The 21,267-nt window shown below is 37.4% G+C and overlaps 2 protein-coding genes across 10 annotated transcripts in view; both read left to right on the forward strand.

Annotated features, from left to right (window-relative positions):
• The window catches only part of fli1 (Fli-1 proto-oncogene, ETS transcription factor), a 57,890-nt gene extending 52,333 nt beyond the window's left edge, over nucleotides 1–5,557 (forward strand). For all 5 annotated transcript variants that reach the window (XM_018095217.2, NM_001102719.1, XM_012965869.3 and 2 more), the window contains 3 exon segments: nucleotides 380–442; nucleotides 1,027–1,074; nucleotides 2,104–5,557. In XM_018095217.2, coding sequence (XP_017950706.1) covers nucleotides 380–442; nucleotides 1,027–1,074; nucleotides 2,104–2,633 — 641 coding nt within the window. In that variant the 3' untranslated portion in view covers nucleotides 2,634–5,557.
• An 11,024-nt stretch (nucleotides 5,558–16,581) lies between these two features.
• The window catches only part of kcnj5 (potassium inwardly rectifying channel subfamily J member 5), a 69,521-nt gene continuing 64,835 nt past the window's right edge, over nucleotides 16,582–21,267 (forward strand). Inside the window, exons 1-3 of one of the 5 annotated variants that reach the window (XM_031905101.1) lie at nucleotides 16,582–16,698; nucleotides 19,104–19,213; nucleotides 19,998–20,053. In XM_031905101.1, coding sequence (XP_031760961.1) covers nucleotides 20,009–20,053 — 45 coding nt within the window. In that variant the 5' untranslated portion in view covers nucleotides 16,582–16,698; nucleotides 19,104–19,213; nucleotides 19,998–20,008. Of the gene's footprint in view, nucleotides 16,699–17,125; nucleotides 17,318–17,367; nucleotides 17,419–19,103; nucleotides 19,214–19,997; nucleotides 20,054–21,267 lie in introns of those variants that run through there. The other 4 variants (NM_001016901.2, XM_031905102.1, XM_031905103.1 and 1 more) reach the window with 4 other exon arrangements.

Raw genomic sequence — 21,267 nt, forward strand, 5'->3', positions numbered from 1 at the left:
CTTGTTGTGTCTATAAAATGGCAATTGTTAACTATATTATACCATCATTAATTCTAATTAATGCAATCCAGAAAGCTTGTGAATTCTGCAGCTATGCTTATCATGTTAAACAGAAGAATGACTATAACTCGAATCTGGGCTCCTGTGTCAGAATGAGATACATGCTTACCCACATTTGCACTTGGCAGCCTAAATCTGCCCCTGTGTGTCCACCCTTAAAGACCAAGTAGGCTGGAGCACTGATCTAAACAGTGTATTCAGCCTAGTGGGTCTTGTCAGTGGATGTTGGTATTCTTTAAATATCTATGCCTTTTTAGAAATGTTTGCCTTTTTACCTTATATTCTTTCTCTGTACCTCTTGTTTTTTTTCACCTTCCAGGCCCTCCTATTGGAGGAAGCCAAAATGTGAATAAAAGCGTTGATCAGCAACGTTCACAGCCAGGTAAGAATATGGAAATGAATATGAAATGATTGATGTTTGTGATAAAGCCCATATATATTGCTCCCTCTTTTTAACTAAAGCTTATATTCTCTGTGACTTGTATATACTTCCTATTTGCCAGTTATTAATTATTCCTGATGTTTTGCAAATTCCAATACAGAAAAGATACAATACGGAAAATTATACTTTGCATGTTCTGTCGTTTAAATTAGTTTCCAAGTGTTCTGGCACTCCTTCTTAAAACATAAAATAACGAAATTTTACTTGTTTTTAAACTTTGAAGGCTGAAGCACCATGCCTAGATATAATTAATAATAATGAGATATTACAATTAGTAATAAACATTCCATTTTTCAAGCATCTTTTTGAACCCCCTAGATGGATTTTTTCACAGGTAATTTTAGTTATATAGGTACAAGGAAATCTAAAATTGTATAAATATTTAGGAAACAGTTGCATTTCAGAAACTGCAATCAAATGCTATATAATGAAAGGTAGCCCTATAAAGTGTAACCTTTCTTTATATTTGTCTGTCAATATAAATAAATGTTTTCACAGATAGTAAATAAAATATTTTTTTCCAGATCCATACCAAATATTAGGGCCTACAAGCAGCAGATTGGCTAACCCAGGTAAGAATGTTTATGTATTTTCTTTGCTGCGTCTATGAGTAGCATATTTACCCCCAAGGCTACTAAAATGTATTGACTTTTGGGCAATTACTTGCTTTGTGGCAAACCTGGCAGCAGTTCCCAAAAGAGTGGCAGAGGAGCCAGAGAATGGTCATTTGCTCTTCTAGATCTGAAAACCCAGCTTTAATGCTAGTTATGGTGAGATTTGGGGGGTATATGTATTTGCTTTTCTAGATATTCTTGAATTATACTGAAAGACTGATAAATTGATACACTAATATTTTCCTATATTTTTTGTTTTGTATTTCAACAAGTCTTTATTAATACAGCATATTAATTGTTACAGTTTTGTTTATAATGATTCTTGCACAATAAGCTATAAGCTATAAAGCAATTGTAGAATATTTTCCTATATTTTATCTCATTAGAAAATGGGTGCCATGATCAAAGTTTGGATTTTGAAAGGGAGCCTTGGCCATTGATTAGACCCTTAAAAAAATGTTGACAACTGCTGCCCCAAGGCTTTGGGTCACATACTTTTACTCCTAGAAGGCAGTAAGAAACCCTTATTCTTGACAAACTCTTTGCCACCTATCACTGCAGCAGTTATAGACACCAACTTGTGGATTGATAAGGGAGGAATATTAGGTGGAGTTCCCTTTCAGAAAAAGAAAATCAGTAGGGGCATGGGATTGATTGCACAGTTACAGTCAGACATTCCATTTAATTTTCGGCTGGTTATAGCTCAGCAATAAGGTAGCAGTGAGGTTTGCAAGGCAGACAGCTGTTATCAAAAATAATGACAGCATCCCTTTATTTATGCAGAATAGTTCCATTGTGAATGTATATTTAGCTATTTAGCATCCTTAATGTAAAAAACTACTCAAAATGAATTCTTAAAGAAAAACTAAAATGTATTTATGAAAATCTTACTTTACCCTATCTTTTGTTATTATACCTTTTTAATCATTGTAGGTTTTAATCAATAGATTTAATCACTTTAATGAATGGGAACATTTTATCTTGCAGGGAGTGGGCAAATTCAACTGTGGCAGTTTCTCTTGGAGCTACTATCTGACAGTTCAAATGCTAGTTGTATCACATGGGAAGGCACTAATGGAGAGTTCAAAATGACCGACCCGGATGAGGTAGCACGACGTTGGGGTGAAAGGAAAAGCAAGCCCAACATGAACTATGACAAGTTAAGCCGAGCACTAAGATACTATTATGATAAAAATATAATGACTAAAGTCCATGGTAAACGTTATGCCTACAAATTTGACTTTCATGGCATTGCTCAGGCATTGCAGCCTCATCCAACTGATACTTCAATGTACAAATACCCTTCAGAGTTCTCATACATGCCTTCTTACCATTCACATCAACAGAAGGTCAATTTTGTCCCTTCACACCCATCCTCTATGCCGGTAACATCATCAGGCTTCTTTGGAGCAACTTCTCCTTACTGGAATTCACCAAGTGCAAACATTTATCCAAACCCAAATGTGCCACGTCACCCTAATACCCATGTGCAGTCACACTTAGGAGGTTTTTACTAGACTCATTCCTTATGTCAAATGACTTCACTGAAAATTTTTATTGTTTCTTGGATAATTTCTGACCTTGGAGACAAAAGCAGTCACAACTGGACACAAGACCAGTATTTTGACAGATACTCTTTTCCTCTCTGCCAAAAGTGAAAATTGATCTTTGTGGGCCAGTATTATTTAAACTTGCACTTGCTTTGACATGGTTTCAAGAGAAAATTCTTGGATGAATTTAAGCATGTGATATGAAAAAGGCAAATAAACAGCTCCTGGGGTGCTAACCAAAAATATGACCTTTAGCAAACACCAGTACCTCCAAGCAAATTATTTTGAAAGACATTATTCTGAATGATATTTTTCCTTTAAACATTATAGAATCAGACGCACTGGATGGCAAGAGTGATACATTTTTAAACGAACTGGAAAATATAAAATATTATTATTTGTAATGAGCATAAGGACATTTCTACCACCTTCTTTGGAATGTACAGGCTACAGTTTTCAAAATCTGCTACGCTAAACAAAAATATAGTACATGGTAATTCATCTCACTGCCAGCCAGGTTACTTACCCAGTATTTTAAGTATTCATTGGACTGATTATGTAAAGTAAAGCTTTCTAGCCAAAAGAACCTTATGTGTAAACATGTCTGAATATATTTAATAAGTAATTATAGGCCATTAGTTTATGTTTTTATTTTAATTTTAGTTTTATTTAAACCTTCACCTTGATAGACAGTCTATGATTATGACTTTTGAAATTACAAGGAAAATTTACCCCATTGAATATGAATACAATAGGTGATATTATGTTTTTTTATTTCTTCCTCATTAAGTGGAGAGTTTGAGCCACTACCATTTACATATGATGTGATAAGCTGGCAATTGAATAATTTCTCCATTTATCAGTCCATTGAGTTTATTGTGTCACCTACCAATATAATTTTCATAAAAAACATAGCACATGAGTGGTAGCAGGGCATTCTACACTTGCACATTCCAAGTTTCTGTCTACAGTTGAGAATCCATTCAGACTAAAAGTCAGACAACCAGTCTGTGGGAAGGGGAAAGTGTGCAATACAGATGCATAACAAACAAAAATCAAGTAATGTAAGTAAATGAAAAAAAATCAAAAATATAGATAGTTGCATAATATTGTGCATCAGTATTGTGCTGTGCAACAAAATTCTAACAGATCTTGTATGGTAAAGCAAACATCTATCGTGTAACACTAATATTGTTTGCAGTGTTTGTAGAAAAAGTTTTAGTTGAGTACAAAAATGGTTATTTCTTCATTTGCTTTATTAGCAGTGAAATGCAATTATCTGTGCAGATAGAGTGTTGATCCTTCAGGTCTCCTAAATTAATGTCTTATTTACCAATCCTTAGCATTATGCTAATGTTATGCTGCTCTTGTCCCCAGTGACAACACAACCTAAAAAGAAGGAACAGGGTCATTTGAAAGAGGTCTTTAATATAATCCATAGTATATAGGTTTCCAAAGGCTGTTATCAGTGTTGCAAGTTCTTATAAGAAATGGATAATGTTGAATTAAATTTGCTGGGAACCAATGTAGTTGCTCAGTAAGGGCTTTATTTAGTGATCTAACTAGTGGTTTGGAATCTGCAAATTAATTTAGGTATCTTATTAGTAATCAGCCAAATGATTAAACACTTGTTCAGTGTGGCATTAACCTACTTTGTATAGACCATCCAAAATGCCTATCTGTTTTTTAAAGATGCTAACAAAATCAAAAACCAAAAGCACATAGCCCATACTGGGATCTATAAAACCAGAACATTCAACTAGATGTTGCTAATGGAAGCTACTGTTCTGTTGTGCAGAAACAGCCAGAATCGGAAGGCTTTTGAGAGTTAAATGGTTAAATTTTTAACCTATTGTAATCTGGTGCAAATACATATACACTGTATTCCTGTGTATGCAGATTAACCATAACATCTACAAATAGAAATAGCCATGCATATGGGACAAAAGTCATGATTCACGTTCATCCTGTTCAAACCCAGTAAATATTTTATAGCTCTTTTACATTATTATTGTGACTTTGGTCACATTTTATTCCTTTTAATAGAGTTATCTTATTTCTGGAATGTCAAGCAAAAGTATGAATAACCCAGTTGAACTGAACTGGGTACTGAACTGCTAGTTCTGCTTCAGAATGAAACCTAGACACTTATGCTAACATTGTGCTACATTCACAAAAAGTTTAAAGGCCTTAAGAGGGTGATGTAATAAAAAGTGCTAAGTCTGGGTCTAGGAACCAATAGCAATCAATCATTAGAATTCTCTGGTATGTTGTTTAAATGCAAACATCTGATTCTTGTGAGTAATTAAAGGTGGCCATAAATGGGCAGATTTTATGGTTTGAATATTAAATCTAGCTCAAAATCTACTAATTTTAGTTTTGTTCCTTGACCCTTTATTCTCAGTCTCCTCTTCAAGAAACTAAATCTGAAATACAAAAACACTGAGTTGCCCTTCCAAAAAGCTAGTGATTTCCACCCTTCTGTTTACAGCCTTAAATGATTCACAGACGCTGTGCGTTTGTCAGAACAGCAATCTTTAGTCTGCACAAGCCACAAGGCAAATTTACTGTATAAATTATATTTTCCTATGTTTCACAGCATAAACATATTCACTACTAACAGAGTCTCATGCATGGCATTCTCTTTAGCAGTGAAAGTTTTAACAAAGTTTATAACTAACGAGTTGACCTCGGTCACAGAAATGCAGTTTTTTTTTTTTATTCTTACCGAACTGTATTTTGATTTAATTTTGTACAGGATGTTTCCCACTTATTTTTCTAATCTTCTGGTTTTTTGTACATTTTGGCTTTTTAACTTTGTATTTACAGTAATCTCTTTTTTTTTTTGCAATAAAAAGGGAAAATAAAAATTATTTTCATATTCTTAAAAAGGTGTTCCTGTTTTTTGTATTTAAATTGGCTTCTATTTCACCAAAAAATATACAATAATACATAGATCATAAGGGGTAAAATATTTTTTTTTCATTCTAAAGGGAATACATCAAGAACATGACAAAATTGCATTTTATGCTCTATAATCCCAAATCTTAACAGTACAGTATAGGTATGGGATCCATCATCAGGAAATGTTAGTTGTCTTTTTTCTAAAAACTCCAATATTCATGGATAAATATGCTAAGGTTTCGTAACTTGTCAGAACGTATATATGAGGAGGTTGGTGCGGTGTCCCAAAAGACAAAGTTTTCTGAACCTATGTCACTGATTCCCACAATATGAATGGTTAGTTAAAATATTGTAACTCAACTAAAGCACTGTGTAAATGTGGATGTACATTTGGATGCGGATGTACATAATTGTAATGTATAGTATCCATTTAATCTTTCTTAGAAACATTGACACAAAGGGGGATTGGCAATTTACTAACCTTGAAAAGTCATAACTTTCACTAGATTTAGTATTGTCCAAACGGCTGACAATTCACCAGCTAAAACTTGCCAATATCATGTAGAAGTCAATGGCAGATGTCCCTTCCCTTGCCTGAAAGAGTCTTCTTTTGCCTCAAAAAATTTTTCTGAGGTTTCTGGTTTCTGATGCTGATTTTTGTGTTTGAGTTTTGGGGGCAATAATTTTCGCACGCAGACTTTTTTTGTAAGTGTCAGACATTCGCGGAAATCAGTTTAGTCAAATTTTTATAAATGAAATATGCTAGAGTTTTAGTAAATCTGCCCCAAAGTTTATTAAATGTATTACATTCAGACCAGCTTTGGTCTCTTTCTGTATTAGAGAGGGAATATATATGAATGCTGGGACAACGGTGCTGTGCCTATACTGGTAGGTAAGAGAGAACAGTTTACGTAAATTGCATATATTCTCTAATCTCTATACACAGTTTATGTATAATGTTACCTATTCTTTGAGCAGTTTTAGCCCTGTTGGTACATTAGCAGCTGCACCATACTATATCTGGTCTCATCCTCTCATTTTGGATCGTTCCTAATCACCATGTGGACACCATTAGTATCTAGCATGTCTGGCTGTATGAAGAAGATAATATTGAAGTAAGTTTATGAGAATTATATCCATCAGATATAATCTTATGAATTTCCATGAGGTGTTCTCAAACAACAGATGTGTAATGTCCTCCTTGGTTTGTTTCTGGCATCAGGCCACTTCCTCCAGCTGCTCAGTCACATTCCTTCAACAGCATAGGCAGGGAAATTCTCTAGCTTATTGTCTCCTTGTTTTGAAGTGCTCTGCTTTGACCATTGTTTCTATACTCTGGACTCTAAAGCATGTCAAGCACATGTTGGTCTTTAGTAGCCTATACTCTTTAGCTCAAATCTTTAAACCTGTTTTTTACTTATAGAATAGGTAACTAGACAGGAAAGTGTATTTGATAGTGTAGAATATGGGCACATTTTAAGTTGCTTTAAAACAAATTAAGTACAGGTATAGGATTTCTTATCTAGAAGCTAGTTATTCAGAAACCTCCAAATTAGAGGAAGGTCACCTCCCATAATAGTTACATAGTTACATAGGGTTGAAAAAAGACCATTGTCCATCAAGTTCAACCCATCCGAGTAAACCCAGCACACAACCTATACTAACCAATCTATACACTCACATACATAAACTATATATATACAACCAGTAATACTAACTGTAGATATTAGTATCACAATAGCCTTGGATATTCTGCTTGTTCAAAAACTCATCCAGGCCCCTCTTAAAGGCATTAACAGAGTCTGCCATTACCACATCACTAGGAAGTGCATTCCACAGCCTCACTGCCCTCACCGTGAAAAACCACCTACGCTGCTTCAAATGGAAGCTCCTTTCCTCTAATCTAAAGGGGTGACCTCTGGTGCGCTGATTGTTTTTATGGGAAAAAAGAACATCCCCCAACTGCCTATAATCCCCTCTAATGTACTTGTACAGAGTAATCATGTCCCCTCGCAAGCGCCTCTTTTCCAGAGAAAACAACCCCACATTTTAAGCAAATAATTCACATTTTTAAAAATTATATCCTTTATCTCTGTAATAATAACAATAAAACAGGACCTTGTACTCAATCCTAATAATAATAAGCAGCAGGAATCAATACAGATGGCAAAACTGTATTACTGTTGGGTTTGTTTAAATTGTTTTATTAGATCCAAGTTACAAAAAAAAACCCTTATACCAAAAACCCTATAATAGATCCCATAACTTTAGATGATAAAATAAAACTAGCAGTTTAAAAGCTATTATGTTTGTTTTATATCTTTCAGTCCACCCATAATAGGCCTGTGACAGTCATGCTAAAAACAGTTACAAATGAATCTAAAAAAAAAGCAGTGATTAAAAAGGAGTAGAGTATTATACCACAGTGGAGCTGCCTAAGATATGGAGAAATTGAGAGGACAGAGGGTGCATAGGCAGCACAGGGTGAAAGGGGAATAGAACACAAGAGAATAGAGCAGGATGGAGCATGTATAGTATAGGACAGACCAGAGCGTTACAAAGTGGACATAGAATAGGACATACTAGAGCAGGTCAGAACGGGTATAAAACAGGACAGACTGGAGCAGGATAAGGGATACAGTGGAAAAATTGGGAACAACATAGAAAAGTACTGTTGGTAGCAGTTGAACTGCAATTCCTATTTAATAGGGCAATGGACACCAACTTAAAAGTAAATTACAGTTCACCTACTGCTTACAGTCCAGTCCTTTTCTCCTTTATTCTTTTGTTTTTGACTATTGTGAAGACAGAATACTACTAGGGAAGGATATGTAATTGTTTCCAAAGCCACTTTTAATTATTTATTTTGGTCTCAGGAGGACACAGCTCATATTGGCTGGCCTTAAATAGCCAATAAGGCTGCTAGTATTTTAAACTCATTTAAACTGCATTCATATTCCCCTAAAGGAAGGCATCGAGAAGCCAGGAGGTTTCTGGTTCAAATCCCAGGAGAGACTAACATGGGTGAGCTCTTATTTTAACCCTTGATATATATGCTCCTAAAAATCTAATACAAATAAATAGAGAGTGTATGGAACTTCTCTATGTTTCCTGTGTTCTCTTATAGTTGTGCTTATACTTTTTCCTTCTATTAACAGTGTTGATGCTATAATTTTTGTGTGTGTGTAGTATCATATTCTCTAGTAGGAGCACCATGGTGTACCCCAGGTTTGCTTGACCGCTACCAGGAAAGTGTTATGACTACAAAGGGTCACACAAATGCACAGTTCTTGCAAGATCAGATTAACATTGTATGAAAATGTCTTTTATTTATTTATTTTTTTTTGGTATTACCTGCCATTTAAATTTGTTGCTCTTCCTTACCTCTCATTTTATTCTCATAGGGTACTGTTAGCTGGTGTGTTACAGGGTTTGGCACCCAGAGAATCACAAAAAATTAAAAGGTTCACAAATGATAAAAACATTTTAAATTCCATGGAAAATTGAGCCATAAATATAAACGGTCATCACAATATTGTTGGATAAACCATTATTGAAACATGTATGATACAACGGCTGTAATTGTTGAAAGCTACAAAATGAAGCAGAAGCTGAATCAATTCATTAGTCTAAAGTCTTGCTACATTAAAGATGCGTTTCATTCTGTAATCCCCTAAACAGACACAGAGAATTGCTTTGACAGAAAATGTTCTCATTTAGAGGAACAATGAAATGCATTGTGCTGGAAAGCATAGCCCAAGAATGATACAGTTTCTTACTCTACAGTCATGGCAGACCCCCAGAATAAATAAGATTATCCTCTAAAACAGAAGCGCTCGAGTTCTGCATTAAGTTCAAGAACAATTGCTTAAGGATTTACACTGCATACAACTACACTGTATCACCAGCCAGTGGAAAAGGGCATGGCAGCCATATATTCAGGCCCGGATTTGTGGAGAGGCCACAAAGGCCCGGGCCTAGAGCGGCAGAAACCTGGGGGCGGCATGCCGCCCCGCCGCACCAAAATTTTAAAATTTGTGTTCCCATACGGAGCAATGGGGACTTCTCCCCACTGCTCCGTATGCTAGTTTGGCCGCTTGAATCCCCAACCCCTACCGCCCGCCCCCGCTGTTCACGCATGCGCACGCGCCCCTAAACACCCCCCCCTTCGCGCATGCACACTCCCGCTGTTCACGCATGCGCACTGGGGGGGGGGGGGGGGCGTGCGAATGGGTATTGTTGTAGACTGCATGCCTTTTGTTATATTATGATTTATTTATATAGCACTGACATGATACAGCCTTTTTTTTTATTCACAACAGTTCTTACCCCCAGTGGAGCTTACAGTTTTAAATTCCCTACAAAGCACACACACACCCCTACCAGAGTCAGATTCATGAGCATGTTAGCATGCCTGTATGTTTTCAGAGTGAGGGTGGAAACTGAAAAAAACAGAGAAAACCCATGTACACACTGGGGCAGATTTATCAAAATGTGAGATCAGCGCTCGCCACAGAAAAATTCACCCATGTTCTATTCATTCCTATGGGATTTCTTAAGGGTATTTATCAAATGTATAAACTCTCAACCATTGATAAAATCAATTAAGCTGTGCTAACCCGTGGACAAACCGGCTTATTGAAGCCCCAGGTGCATGCTGAACCCTCTGCCCAGGTAAAACAGTATCAAAGATGAAAAACAGCAGCACTAAGGTTGTGGTGAAAAAAAGTGACTTTTACTCAAGTGCACAAGGCAACGTTTCGCCGCACGTCCAAAAATGGTCGCCAGCGTCAAAAAAGAATTGTCGCGGGCGGCAAAAGAATAGGCGCGCATCAAAAGAATAGGCGCGTGACTAAATAATAGCCGTGTGCGACGAAACAATAGCCGCGCGACAAAATAATAGCCGCGGGCGACGAAACAATAGCCGCACAACGAAATAATAGCCGCGTGCGACGAAACAATAGCCGCGCGACAAAATAATAGCTGCGGGCGATGAAACAATAGCCGCGCGACAAAATAATAGCCGCGGGCGACGAAACAATAGCCGCGCGAAAAAATAATAGCTGCGGGCGACGAAACAATAGCCGCGCGACAAAATAATAGCCGCGGGCGACAAATTTTTTTTGTTGCACGACATTTTCGCCGTTTCGCGAATTTTTCGCCGTTTCGTGGATCTTTTTAAAGATTTGAGAATTTTTCGGCGAAGCGAAACCGAACAGATTCGCTCATAACTACTCACGACAGAATGGAGACAGCATTTTTGGTACAAAAATATATCAACAACAGATCTATGTACAAAGCCTACAGTGATAATTTGAAAAAGATATACTTTTAACTATAAAATCACACCCTAAAATGTAATGTAATGAATGTATAACAGTTTCTAAGAAAGAGGAGAACTGAATCTGATCCTAAAAATTATAGAAAGGAAATTTAATATGTTTACCTTTTGCCAAAAATCATTTGCAAACAGTTTGCAAAATTGGTATACACTTCAAAAAGCTATGAGGCTAATTACTTAATCACTGAGATCACATTTTTCTGTTTAATAAATAGCCTTTTTTCCTCTCATACTTTTTTGAGATATTTAATGTTTTAATGATGTAAGCCCCCAGTTTTAATGGCACCTATCATATTAAAACTCTTTCCCCCTGGGGACCAGCAGGCTACCAAAGCCCTCACTCCGATTGGGTAAATAATAGTATTTTTTCAAGATGTTTTAAAGTATACTATATGGATATACAATGTTCCTAGGCACTACTCAAACCAAAGTCTTTTTATGACTTACATTTCTCATGGGTTGTTTATTTTTTGCTTTTATTATAAAGGAACATGTAAAATCTAAGGAAAGCAATGACACTGGTATTCATTTACTGTATATACTCAAGTATAAGCCTAGTTTTTCAGCACACAAAATGTGCTCGGCTTATACTCGAGTCAGGTGCCATGGGTCCCTCTAGACTCCTTTGTGTGCAAATTAGGCCACCCGCAACCAGACCCTCCAGTGCCCTGGCCTATGCTCCCACTAGCAATACATATTTCCCCTTACATCTCCTATGGGACCGGGTCTGCTGCCAGTTTGCCAATGCACAATGAGCGTGGGGTAGTACTCATATTGTTTTTGTTGACCCTATTCTCCACTTACAGAGCTAGTTTACTGTTTTTCTTTGAAATAAATATTGAAAAACAAATACCCAACTGATGCCTCAATTAATATAATTTTATTGGTATTTATTTTGATTAGTAAAACTTAGCAGTAGCTGCTGCATTTCTCACCCTAGGCTTATACTCGAGTCAATAAGTTTTTCCAGTTTTCTTAGGTAAAATGAGGTATCTCGGCTTATATTCGTATAAGCTTATACTCGAGTATATACGGTATATTATTTTATAGTTTTGCTCTCCAGTTTTTGCACAAAAATTCACATTGCACTTTTCATTTCCTTTCATTACAATAATGCCAAAGAAATATATAGCCATGTTACTTCTCAACAAACCGCCATGTATTTCTTTAACAAAGTGGGAATATTTTCTTAATATTGGAATTGGAATAGGAATTGTGACAGAGGCAGTGCATTGGCAAAACAATGGCCATTGAATCAAATCCATCATAATCGCATAAATGCATAGTTAGAACAGGAAAGCATAGCTGTATATGATTTTAGAATTCATGTAGTACAGGTATAGGACCCGCTATCCAGAATGGTCGGGACCAAGGGTATTCCGGATAAGGGGACTTTACTTAATTTGGATCTCCATATCTACTAAAAAAATCAATAAAACATTAATTAAACCCAATAGGATTGTTTTGCATCCAGTAAACATTATTTATATCTTAGTTGGGATCAATTACAAGGTACTGTTTTATTACTACAGAGAAAAAGGAAATCAGTTTTAAAATTCTGAATTATTTGATGCAAATGGAGTCTATGGGAGACAGGCTTTCCGTAATTCGGAGCTTTCTGAATAATGGGTTTCCGAATAAGGGATCCCATACCTGTATTAATGTGACAGGTTCTTAAAGCCAAAGTAGAAATAAAAAGACTTTAGACTTTAGTACAATGAACTAAACAGGAACTAAACAGGATTAGACTCATAAAGGGCTACCAGGTAGCTGTGAATTGCTACTGAATTCTTTAGCACAGTACACTGAGAGAAAGAAGAAGTAAGAAGACTTTCCCAATGTCGTAAGTAACATGAAAGTCTTAATGGGATCATCAAGGCCTTTCTGGGTTGGGGTTTTTAGTTGCAATTAAACAGACCCAATCTTCTAGGGAGAAGATTGGTTCACAAGTGTCTGGTGATAAGTAAAGGGGGTTATATGGTTACTAAATATATGTATATATGGTTCCTAAGTGGCTGCCACTTTTAAGGTGACTGGATCCCAAGCAAGATGTGGTTAGTTTCAAGGCCCAGTGGGACTTACCAGGGTTGATGTCAGGACCAAGGTGGAAGCTGAGTTCAGAAAATCCAGTACACAGTATCCAAGAGGTTAAACAAATCTCTGTAGCCTGTATAATCACCTTTCAGGTGGGCAACAAAATGCTCAAAAACACCTTCCCATTGAATATTCTTCTAATCGCCCCATCCTTGCTTTGTCACTCAGAGATAAGCAGTGAGCATTTTCAAGTGAGAAAATACCCTATGGGACATTGCAAATACCCTATGGGACAGAAAGCTGTGCTGGCCTGGGAGAATATGACTGCTTCCCACCATCTGTCATCTCAGGACAAAAATGCAGGGTTAAATCCACAATTAAGCAGAAAAAATGTCTTTCAACAAAGCTCCTGAGAAGTAACAATACACTCCTAGATAAACTTTGAAAGAAATACTGTATTTCTCAGCAAGGGAAGATACTTTGTTTTAAGGAGCCAGGGGCCATGCATTGTCTGCGATTGCCTGAAAAACAGCTTTACTATTTAGTTGTAGACTAACATGAACAAAATGAAGTTGTGAAAACTGAACATACACATACTGTCCTGTATTAAATCTGCCCAATTATTAAGCCCAACAAAGGAATGCTGTCTGTAGCTATGTCTGGAGTTAAGAGGCCATTCTCAGTGGGACAGACTGGTAAGAGAGCTTCTGAGCAGTGACTGTCAAAGGGAAATTAGACCAAATAATTAACTGTTTTCCATTGTGTGCAATAAAAGAAAGGTCCAGTTTACCTTGCATGTGATTCCATTTGAGCCTGGTAACATATTCATTAATGGACAGTACAGAACTGGAGGGGGTCTAAAGAAGGGCAGCTCAGTTTATAAGAAAAGAAGGGAATGGAAGACCAGTTATGAAGAACAGCTGTTGGAGTTTGTTTATAGTAGAAAAGAGGCACCTATAGGGAGTTATAGATATAAATAGGGCTCATACACTCTTTGATTCTGATTAATTCAGTGAGGTAGAGGATTAGAAAAACGAGGTTTCATGTTCAATGTGGAAAGCTTTTTTATACAGAGTCTAGTAAATCACTCATGCACATGGTTCTGGACAGCTAAAAAGAACCTTTTGGAAGCAGCTGAAAATGGCAGTGCATGTTTCAGTGAAAAGGAGCATGATAACCTTAGACCAGAGTCTAAGGTTATCAATTGTAATCATGGGGGGGGGGGGGTGTCTGACAAATAGTCACCTGGAGTGATTGTTGGGTTATAAGCCACACTAACCAACTTCTTGGGACATAGCTGCCTATGCAAATAGCCTGGCTGCATCTCATGTATCCCAAAGCAAGCTCACAGGGCCACATTGGTCTGGTTCAGCTGGACCTTGGCCAGGGAAGCACCTACTTTAAAGTTTAGTTGTCCTGTTTCGATGTTATTCAGGCAAATGAGAAACTTCCTCCATTACACCCCTTTATAAAGGTCCGTGGGCCTAGTACTTTCCCCTTTGTAGAAACTTGCAAGCTTAACGGTTGCTACCATCTAGTGACTTAACTGCAAATTACACTTGATTATATAATATACAGTATAGTTTACTCCCCTACTTACATGTGTAAAGCTAACTTTTTTTAGGGTAAATATGTCACATTTTTGGGGGCCACATGTAACACTAATCATTTTTCTAATGTGTCCCCCAATTTTTAAACTGCTCTATACCATACATTTATATCAGTTTATCAGTTCTCTACTATGCTTTTGGTGGTTTTATTTATATATAAGGATAATAAAATCAACTATTTATTAATTTGATTGATATTAAAAAGTATGTAATTAACTAAAGAAATTAATAAAGTGGTTTATTAATCTCGATTATTTACTCTACTTGATATTAAAGTGGCCCTTAGGTGGCTTTACCCTCCTAATTTGACATTCTGTTCCTTTTAAATGCGCCTTGCCTGCTTTAAAGAAAAGATTCAGTGGGAAAGATACTGCTACTTAATTGTATGTATTAATTTTTGTTTTAAAAGTATTGGACAGCAACATAGTATGTTAGGTTGAAAAAAGACATACGCTGAGTTCAACCACAATGCCTATATATAACCTGCCTAACTTCTAGTTGATCCAGAGGAAGGCAAAAAACCCCATCTAAAGCCTCTCTAATTTACCGCAGAGGGGAAAAAATTCCTTCCTGACTCCAAGATGGCAATCGGACCAGTCCCTGTGTCAACTTGTACTAAGAGCTATCTCCCATAACCCTGTATTCCCTCACTTGCTAAGAATCCATCCAGCCCATTCTTAAAGTTATATAATGTATCAGCCAGCACAACTGATTCTGGGAGGGAATTCCAGAACTTCAGCTCTCAAAGAAAAAACGGAACATCCTTTCTTCTAATCGGAGTGGGTGCCCTCGTGTCCGTTGGAAGGACCTACTGGTAAATAAAACATTAGAAACATTATTATATGATCCCCTTATATATTTATAAATAGTATGGATGCACCGAATCCAGGAGTCGGTTTGGTATTCGGCCAGGATTTGGCCTTTTTCGACAGGGTTCGTATTTGGCCGAATCCACGGTCCTGGGCGAACTGAATACTAATTAGCATATGCTAATTAGGATTTGAAGGGTAAATGTCACTGCGTGAACACGGAAGTGTAAAATTTTTCACCGCGTGCTGCATGTGCAGCGACATTGAGCCCTTCCCTATCCTAATTAGCATATGCTAGTTAGGATTCGGATTCGGTTCGATATTCACCCAAATCCCTTACAATGGATTTGGGGGTTCGTCCGAACCCAAAAAACTGGTGTAAACTGGTGTAAACTGGTGTAAACTGGTGTAAACAAACCTAACTTGCAGTGTCAGCAGGCCTGGATTTGTGGCAAGGCCTAGGGCGGCACAATTTTAGGGGCAGCGTGCTGCCCCACCGCAACGGAATTTTTACGTTTAGTGGCCATACGGAGCAATGGGGACTTCTCCCCACTCACTGATAGTGGCCCTACCCATTCTAGTCCCAGCCATTACCTATAAGTTTGCTTCCTTACTCCTAGTAAGTCCTTGCCACTTATTAAATCCACTCACTGCATGGGTAAATGAGAAATAAATTAGACATTTTGCAAATTACACTGGTTGTGCAACCATGGAGAATGCATCTAAAGTAAAAACTAATTTGGCATTCAACCTATGTATTTTATTCTGGGGGGGAGGATTATTTAGTATTCAGCTACGTCAATAAATAATTTGTCATCAAATAATTTAAATAATATTTTTTTTAGTACAAAATATATTTGTATACAGTATTTCTATGCTTATTTCTGACATACCCAAAAGATAACAAACATTTTAATCTTCAAAGGGGTAGTTTACCTTTAAATTAACTTTTAGGATGATATAAACATTGATATTCTGAGACAATTTGCAGTTAGTCATCATTTTTTATTTTTTGTGGCTTTCAGAGCAAACTTAAAGGAAAACTAAACCCAACCCGCTCCAGGCTCCCTCCCCACAGCATCTGTTCTTTTCAAAAGTCTCCCTGTGTGTTGTCGTAACATAGATTTGCAGAGTTGTGTAGGGGAGTTTAAAGGGGCCGTCTTACCCTGTCTTCCAATCCTCTTCTATTAGACACAGATCTTGGAGAAGTGTGCGTTGCTGAATCTGCATCCTGAATCTGCTTCAGCTGCACATGCTCCCACAAGATCCATATTAACAACTGACAGAAGACGGTGCCATTATACTACACACACAGCTCTGTACATTTATAGCAGGTTAGCACACAAGGAGATTTCTGAACATAATAGCTCTTGTGGGGAGGGAACCTGGTGGTGAGTCAGTGGAGGGAAGGCTGATAATGGGGTAGGAGTGATTTCTCCTTTAATTACTCAAGATATGTGCTTAAATCAATACAGGGTGCTGCTCAGGATTTAAATAAATTAGTTATAGCAACACACTGAGTAAAAAGCCAAGTCAATTAAAATACAACTACCCTGCACCTAGCACTCTTAAAAAGTTTCTATTTTCATTATTACTCAGAAATTATAACCCTTTGCCCTTCAGAACTGTTCTGCCTCTTGAAGCAAGCAGAAAACTATTCTCCTCCAGTCTGGTAAATTTCTGTTTCAGAAGTCAGAACCAACAGTGCAGGAATAAAAGGAGACAGATGCTGCTTTTAATGGCATGAATATTGCAAATTATCAAACCTTTTTACACTGTTAAAGTATACTAGAGAATTGGTTAGAATTACATTTTCATTTATGCTTTTGGGTGAATATCTCTTTTAAATTGTTAAAGTCACGTGAACTTGTAATTAACTGTTGGCTGTGAGAAACAGCTGACTTGCCTTTCAGTGAGCAGCCCCCGAGCAGGATATTAGGCACATTTGTGAATGTAAGAATCCTTTTACTTTCCTTGTTATTTGGGTTGAAAAAAAACACGCCCATCAAGTTCAGGCTTCCTTTCTGTGTGTAAAGTGCAGTAGTGAAGCTACAGTAAGACTGAAGAGTAATGATATAGCAAATAATAGAATAGCCATTTTCTGTGCAAGTTCTGTGGCTTTCAAAAATTGTTTGTATCTTCTCTGTTCTGTCCCCTTAAAAATAATATAGTGCTTAATTGGAAAGTATGTAGACTGCAATCACATAGTGGATGAAGCTGGAAAAAGGCACATGTCCATCAAGTTAAACCTGCCAAACTGATCTGAAGGAAGGTAGCAGTTAGGTGAAATAAATCCTTTTCTTATGCCTATATGGCAATTGGACCAGTCTTAGTCAACTTTGTATTTCCTCACTTGCTATCCAACCCATTTTTTTTAAATCATCTAATGTAATTATTTTGGGGTGACCATTCCACAATAAAACTCACTGTGGAAAAAAAAAACTTTTTGCAGTTAAGGATACCCATGTGATGTGAATACTGGTAGGGCTAATAAATAGGTACTGGGCTAAAGTTCATGAGCTCTAGCAATGTAGGGTTATGTGGAAATTTCTTTTATTTCAAGATGTTTTCTGCTACTCTCTGTATATTCTCTGTTAGGTTTTATTTACTAGGATTTGTTTGTTTTTGGTTAAAACCTTTGCAAAAGCCACTTTACAATGTTATGTATGGGGCTGTGCCACACAAGTGACTACAAACAGATCCCATTGTTTGCTACATGCAGTGCTTCACCAAAGAAAAGGATAACTTTTTTGAGCCTTCTACATGTAGTGGTATATTTACTAAAGTGTGAATTTTAAATTTTCCCTTCATTTTGCCTCATATTTGCAACACATTTTTACATTTCATAGTTTTCACAATGAAGAAATGGAGTATGTGGGATATTAGCCCAGTGAAAATGATGTAGGTAAATAGACACAAAAGTGGCTGCTCTATCTTTATAATGGCAAAAATGTGTTTTTTCCAACACAAAGCGAGTTTTCACCACTGCAAATTAATTCTCCAAAATTTGTTACGTTTGTCTTCTGGTAAATTGCTGATTTTATATTAAGTTTAAATTGTTGGTGATCGTATGCCAAGTTTCATCTTTTGCCCTTTAGTAATTATGCCTGTAGTCGGCTACCATTTCATTCTTGGGTCCCCTAGCATCTGCTGCAGGGCCTGAACTTTGAGTATGCAGAGGAGGCACATGCCTAGGGCACAATAGTGAGGAGGGGGGCGCTATGCACAAACTCTTCTGTCTTTTATTGTGCATTTATGCACGTGTGTGCGTGGTGAAGAGGTGGTAGTGTTGCCACCTGGCCGGTATTTTACCAGCCAGGACCCGTATTACAAATATACTGGCAATGTTCTTGCCAGTTAATTTGTAATAACTAGTCCTCTGCCCCGGCCATGACTCTGATCTGTGCCCAGTCCCCTCTTCCAGCTCCCTATCTATCCCTCAGATGCCTACCTTACTCATGAAAGTCTTCTGCAATCCGGCTGGTGAGTCCACCCATAGCAACGCATCCTTGCAATCCCATCCCCATCCCAGGCGATGATATTGTTGCTAGATGGTGGCAACCCTACACTTTCAGCTACAAACTGCTTGTGTGACATGGGCTATTTATGTTTTTAAATAGATTAAAATTATGTTTTTAAATAGATTAAAATTATGATTTTAAATAGATTAAAATTATGTTTTTAAATAGATTATAAAATTACTAAGGCCTGTGACACACTGAGACTTGCCTGTTTACAGGGTCGACGTATAAATTTAACGCATCAGGGGAGGAACAGTCGGGCAGGGGGAGCGCCGGCAAGGGTCGGACTGGGCGGACCAGTCCGCGCTGCCTGTTTAACAAAACTCAGGTAAAGACTTCCCTGTCTTTTTCCTTTAAGAGTCATATTTAAAAACTTTTGTAATTGTAACTTTTGAATTTCTGCACTTTCAGGGGTAGAGAGCATAGTTTTACTGTCAACACCTAGTACCACCCCCCCCCCTTACCCAGACTGTGTTGAAAGTAAGTGAGCGGGGTAAGAACTGGGTCCAGTGCTTCTGAATGCAGCAACTACAAGTACAATGTACAAGTATTGTATCTATTATCCTGAAAACCATTCTCCAGAGATCTGGAAATACATGAAGGCAATTTATTTGGAGCATATCAAATTGCATATCTTGTTTGCAAGCTTAGCCCTATTGATATAGCAAATGTATACATTTTGTGAGCATAAGAAGTACTGCTGAAATTGTATGTAGATAATATAGGCACTATACCTTCCACACTATACTATATTCTAATGCAATAAGCTTGTAAGGGGGGGGGGGTCTGTGAAGAATTACTGTTAGAGAGGGATAGTTAGAATGGGGAATCCTTTTGCTGTGCAGTGTTTGATCATGCAGTGTTTGATCATGAATTTTACAAACAGTTTTTTCCCTTGCCATGTTACCTGGGGGAGGGGAATATATGTACTGCAGGGAGTCGCCATTCACATAGCTCCCAAGTGTACCCAGTTTTCTCTGGACATGTACCATGTGCCGGCGTGAGCCCTTTACAGCCTATAAAATGTTGTGGTGACATGGGAGGCAATCACACGTGCTTTACTGCTGGCTGAAATACAGCTAAAATAAGTACAATGTTTCTGTTGTTAATAGGAATATCACTGATGGAGAGACGATTTCTGATGCTGAACACAGAGATGATTCCTGAAGTAAGCATTACATATATTTGTATTTTCTGTTCAACTGCTGCATAGTTTTCCTGAAACAAGACCACTGTTAGTTTCTTTATATTTTTCTAATATTACACAAAAGTACTAAATGGAATTCATCAGAACAATATGCTCACCCCAGAAACAGTGGTCCAGCAATACAAGAACTGGCCTGGTGCACAGTAATCTTTTCTAGTCCATTAAATTCTGCAAATGCAAGCTATTAGCCATGCCTTGCTATTGCCGTCTAGTGTCCACTTTAGGAACATACATGATAAACCGTTATAAAAGATTGTTGATGTTTAACAGACCATAGCTAATGGCAATATTGTAATTTGAGTTAATGAACTGTTGGCATTAGTATTTTAATGTTAATAATTATTAGAAAGTTTTGGCATGGTAATCAGCTGGCAATGTAATTTATTTTTATTAACTTTCAACTAAATGCAGTGCTGTTCACAAATCATGGATTTACTAGTGTCTAAGTGTTTGATATCTGCCTAGATGAGTGGAGGGGTACGTAATTAATTCCAAGGATCTTTTATTCCGACGTTTTGTCCTCAGAATGTTTGATGTCACACACCAGATTCCTCTGTCCGGGCACTGCTGTCTGGCTGCTGGAGTCTGGATGGGACTTCCTAGCAGCCATAAATTCCAGTTCCCCCTTTTCTCCTCCTGAATTTTGAAATTCAAACTACTGTTTCTTAAATCCTTTTACAACACAAAACATTATGATGAGCAAGACCAACTTAGATTTCTAGGGTCAGACATACTAAAATGTATTTTAGTTAAATTAGCTAAAATTATTAGAGAGATATTGTTTGTATTAGTACAGCTATAATATGCTTATATTTTTTTGTAGAAAAGTCACCCTTATAGGCAGAAAATACATAGTAAGTTGGGTTGAAAAAAGACATACGTCCATCAAGTTCAACCATAATGCCTATACCTAACCTGCCTAACTACAAGTTGATCCAGAGGAAGGCAAAAAACCCCATCTGAAACCTCTCTAATTTGCCTCAGAGGGGAAAAAATTCCTTCCTGACTCCAAGATGGCAATCGGACCAGTCCCTGGATCAACTTGTACTAAGAGCTATCTCCCATAACCGTGTATTCCCTCACTTGCTAAGAATCCATCCAGCCCCTTCTTAAAGCTATATAATGTATCAGCCAGTACGACTGATTCGGGGAGGGAATTCCACAACTTCACAGCT

Source organism: Xenopus tropicalis, chromosome 7 (genome assembly GCF_000004195.4).
Source record: "Xenopus tropicalis strain Nigerian chromosome 7, UCB_Xtro_10.0, whole genome shotgun sequence".
NCBI classification, from domain to species: Eukaryota; Metazoa; Chordata; class Amphibia; order Anura; family Pipidae; genus Xenopus; species Xenopus tropicalis.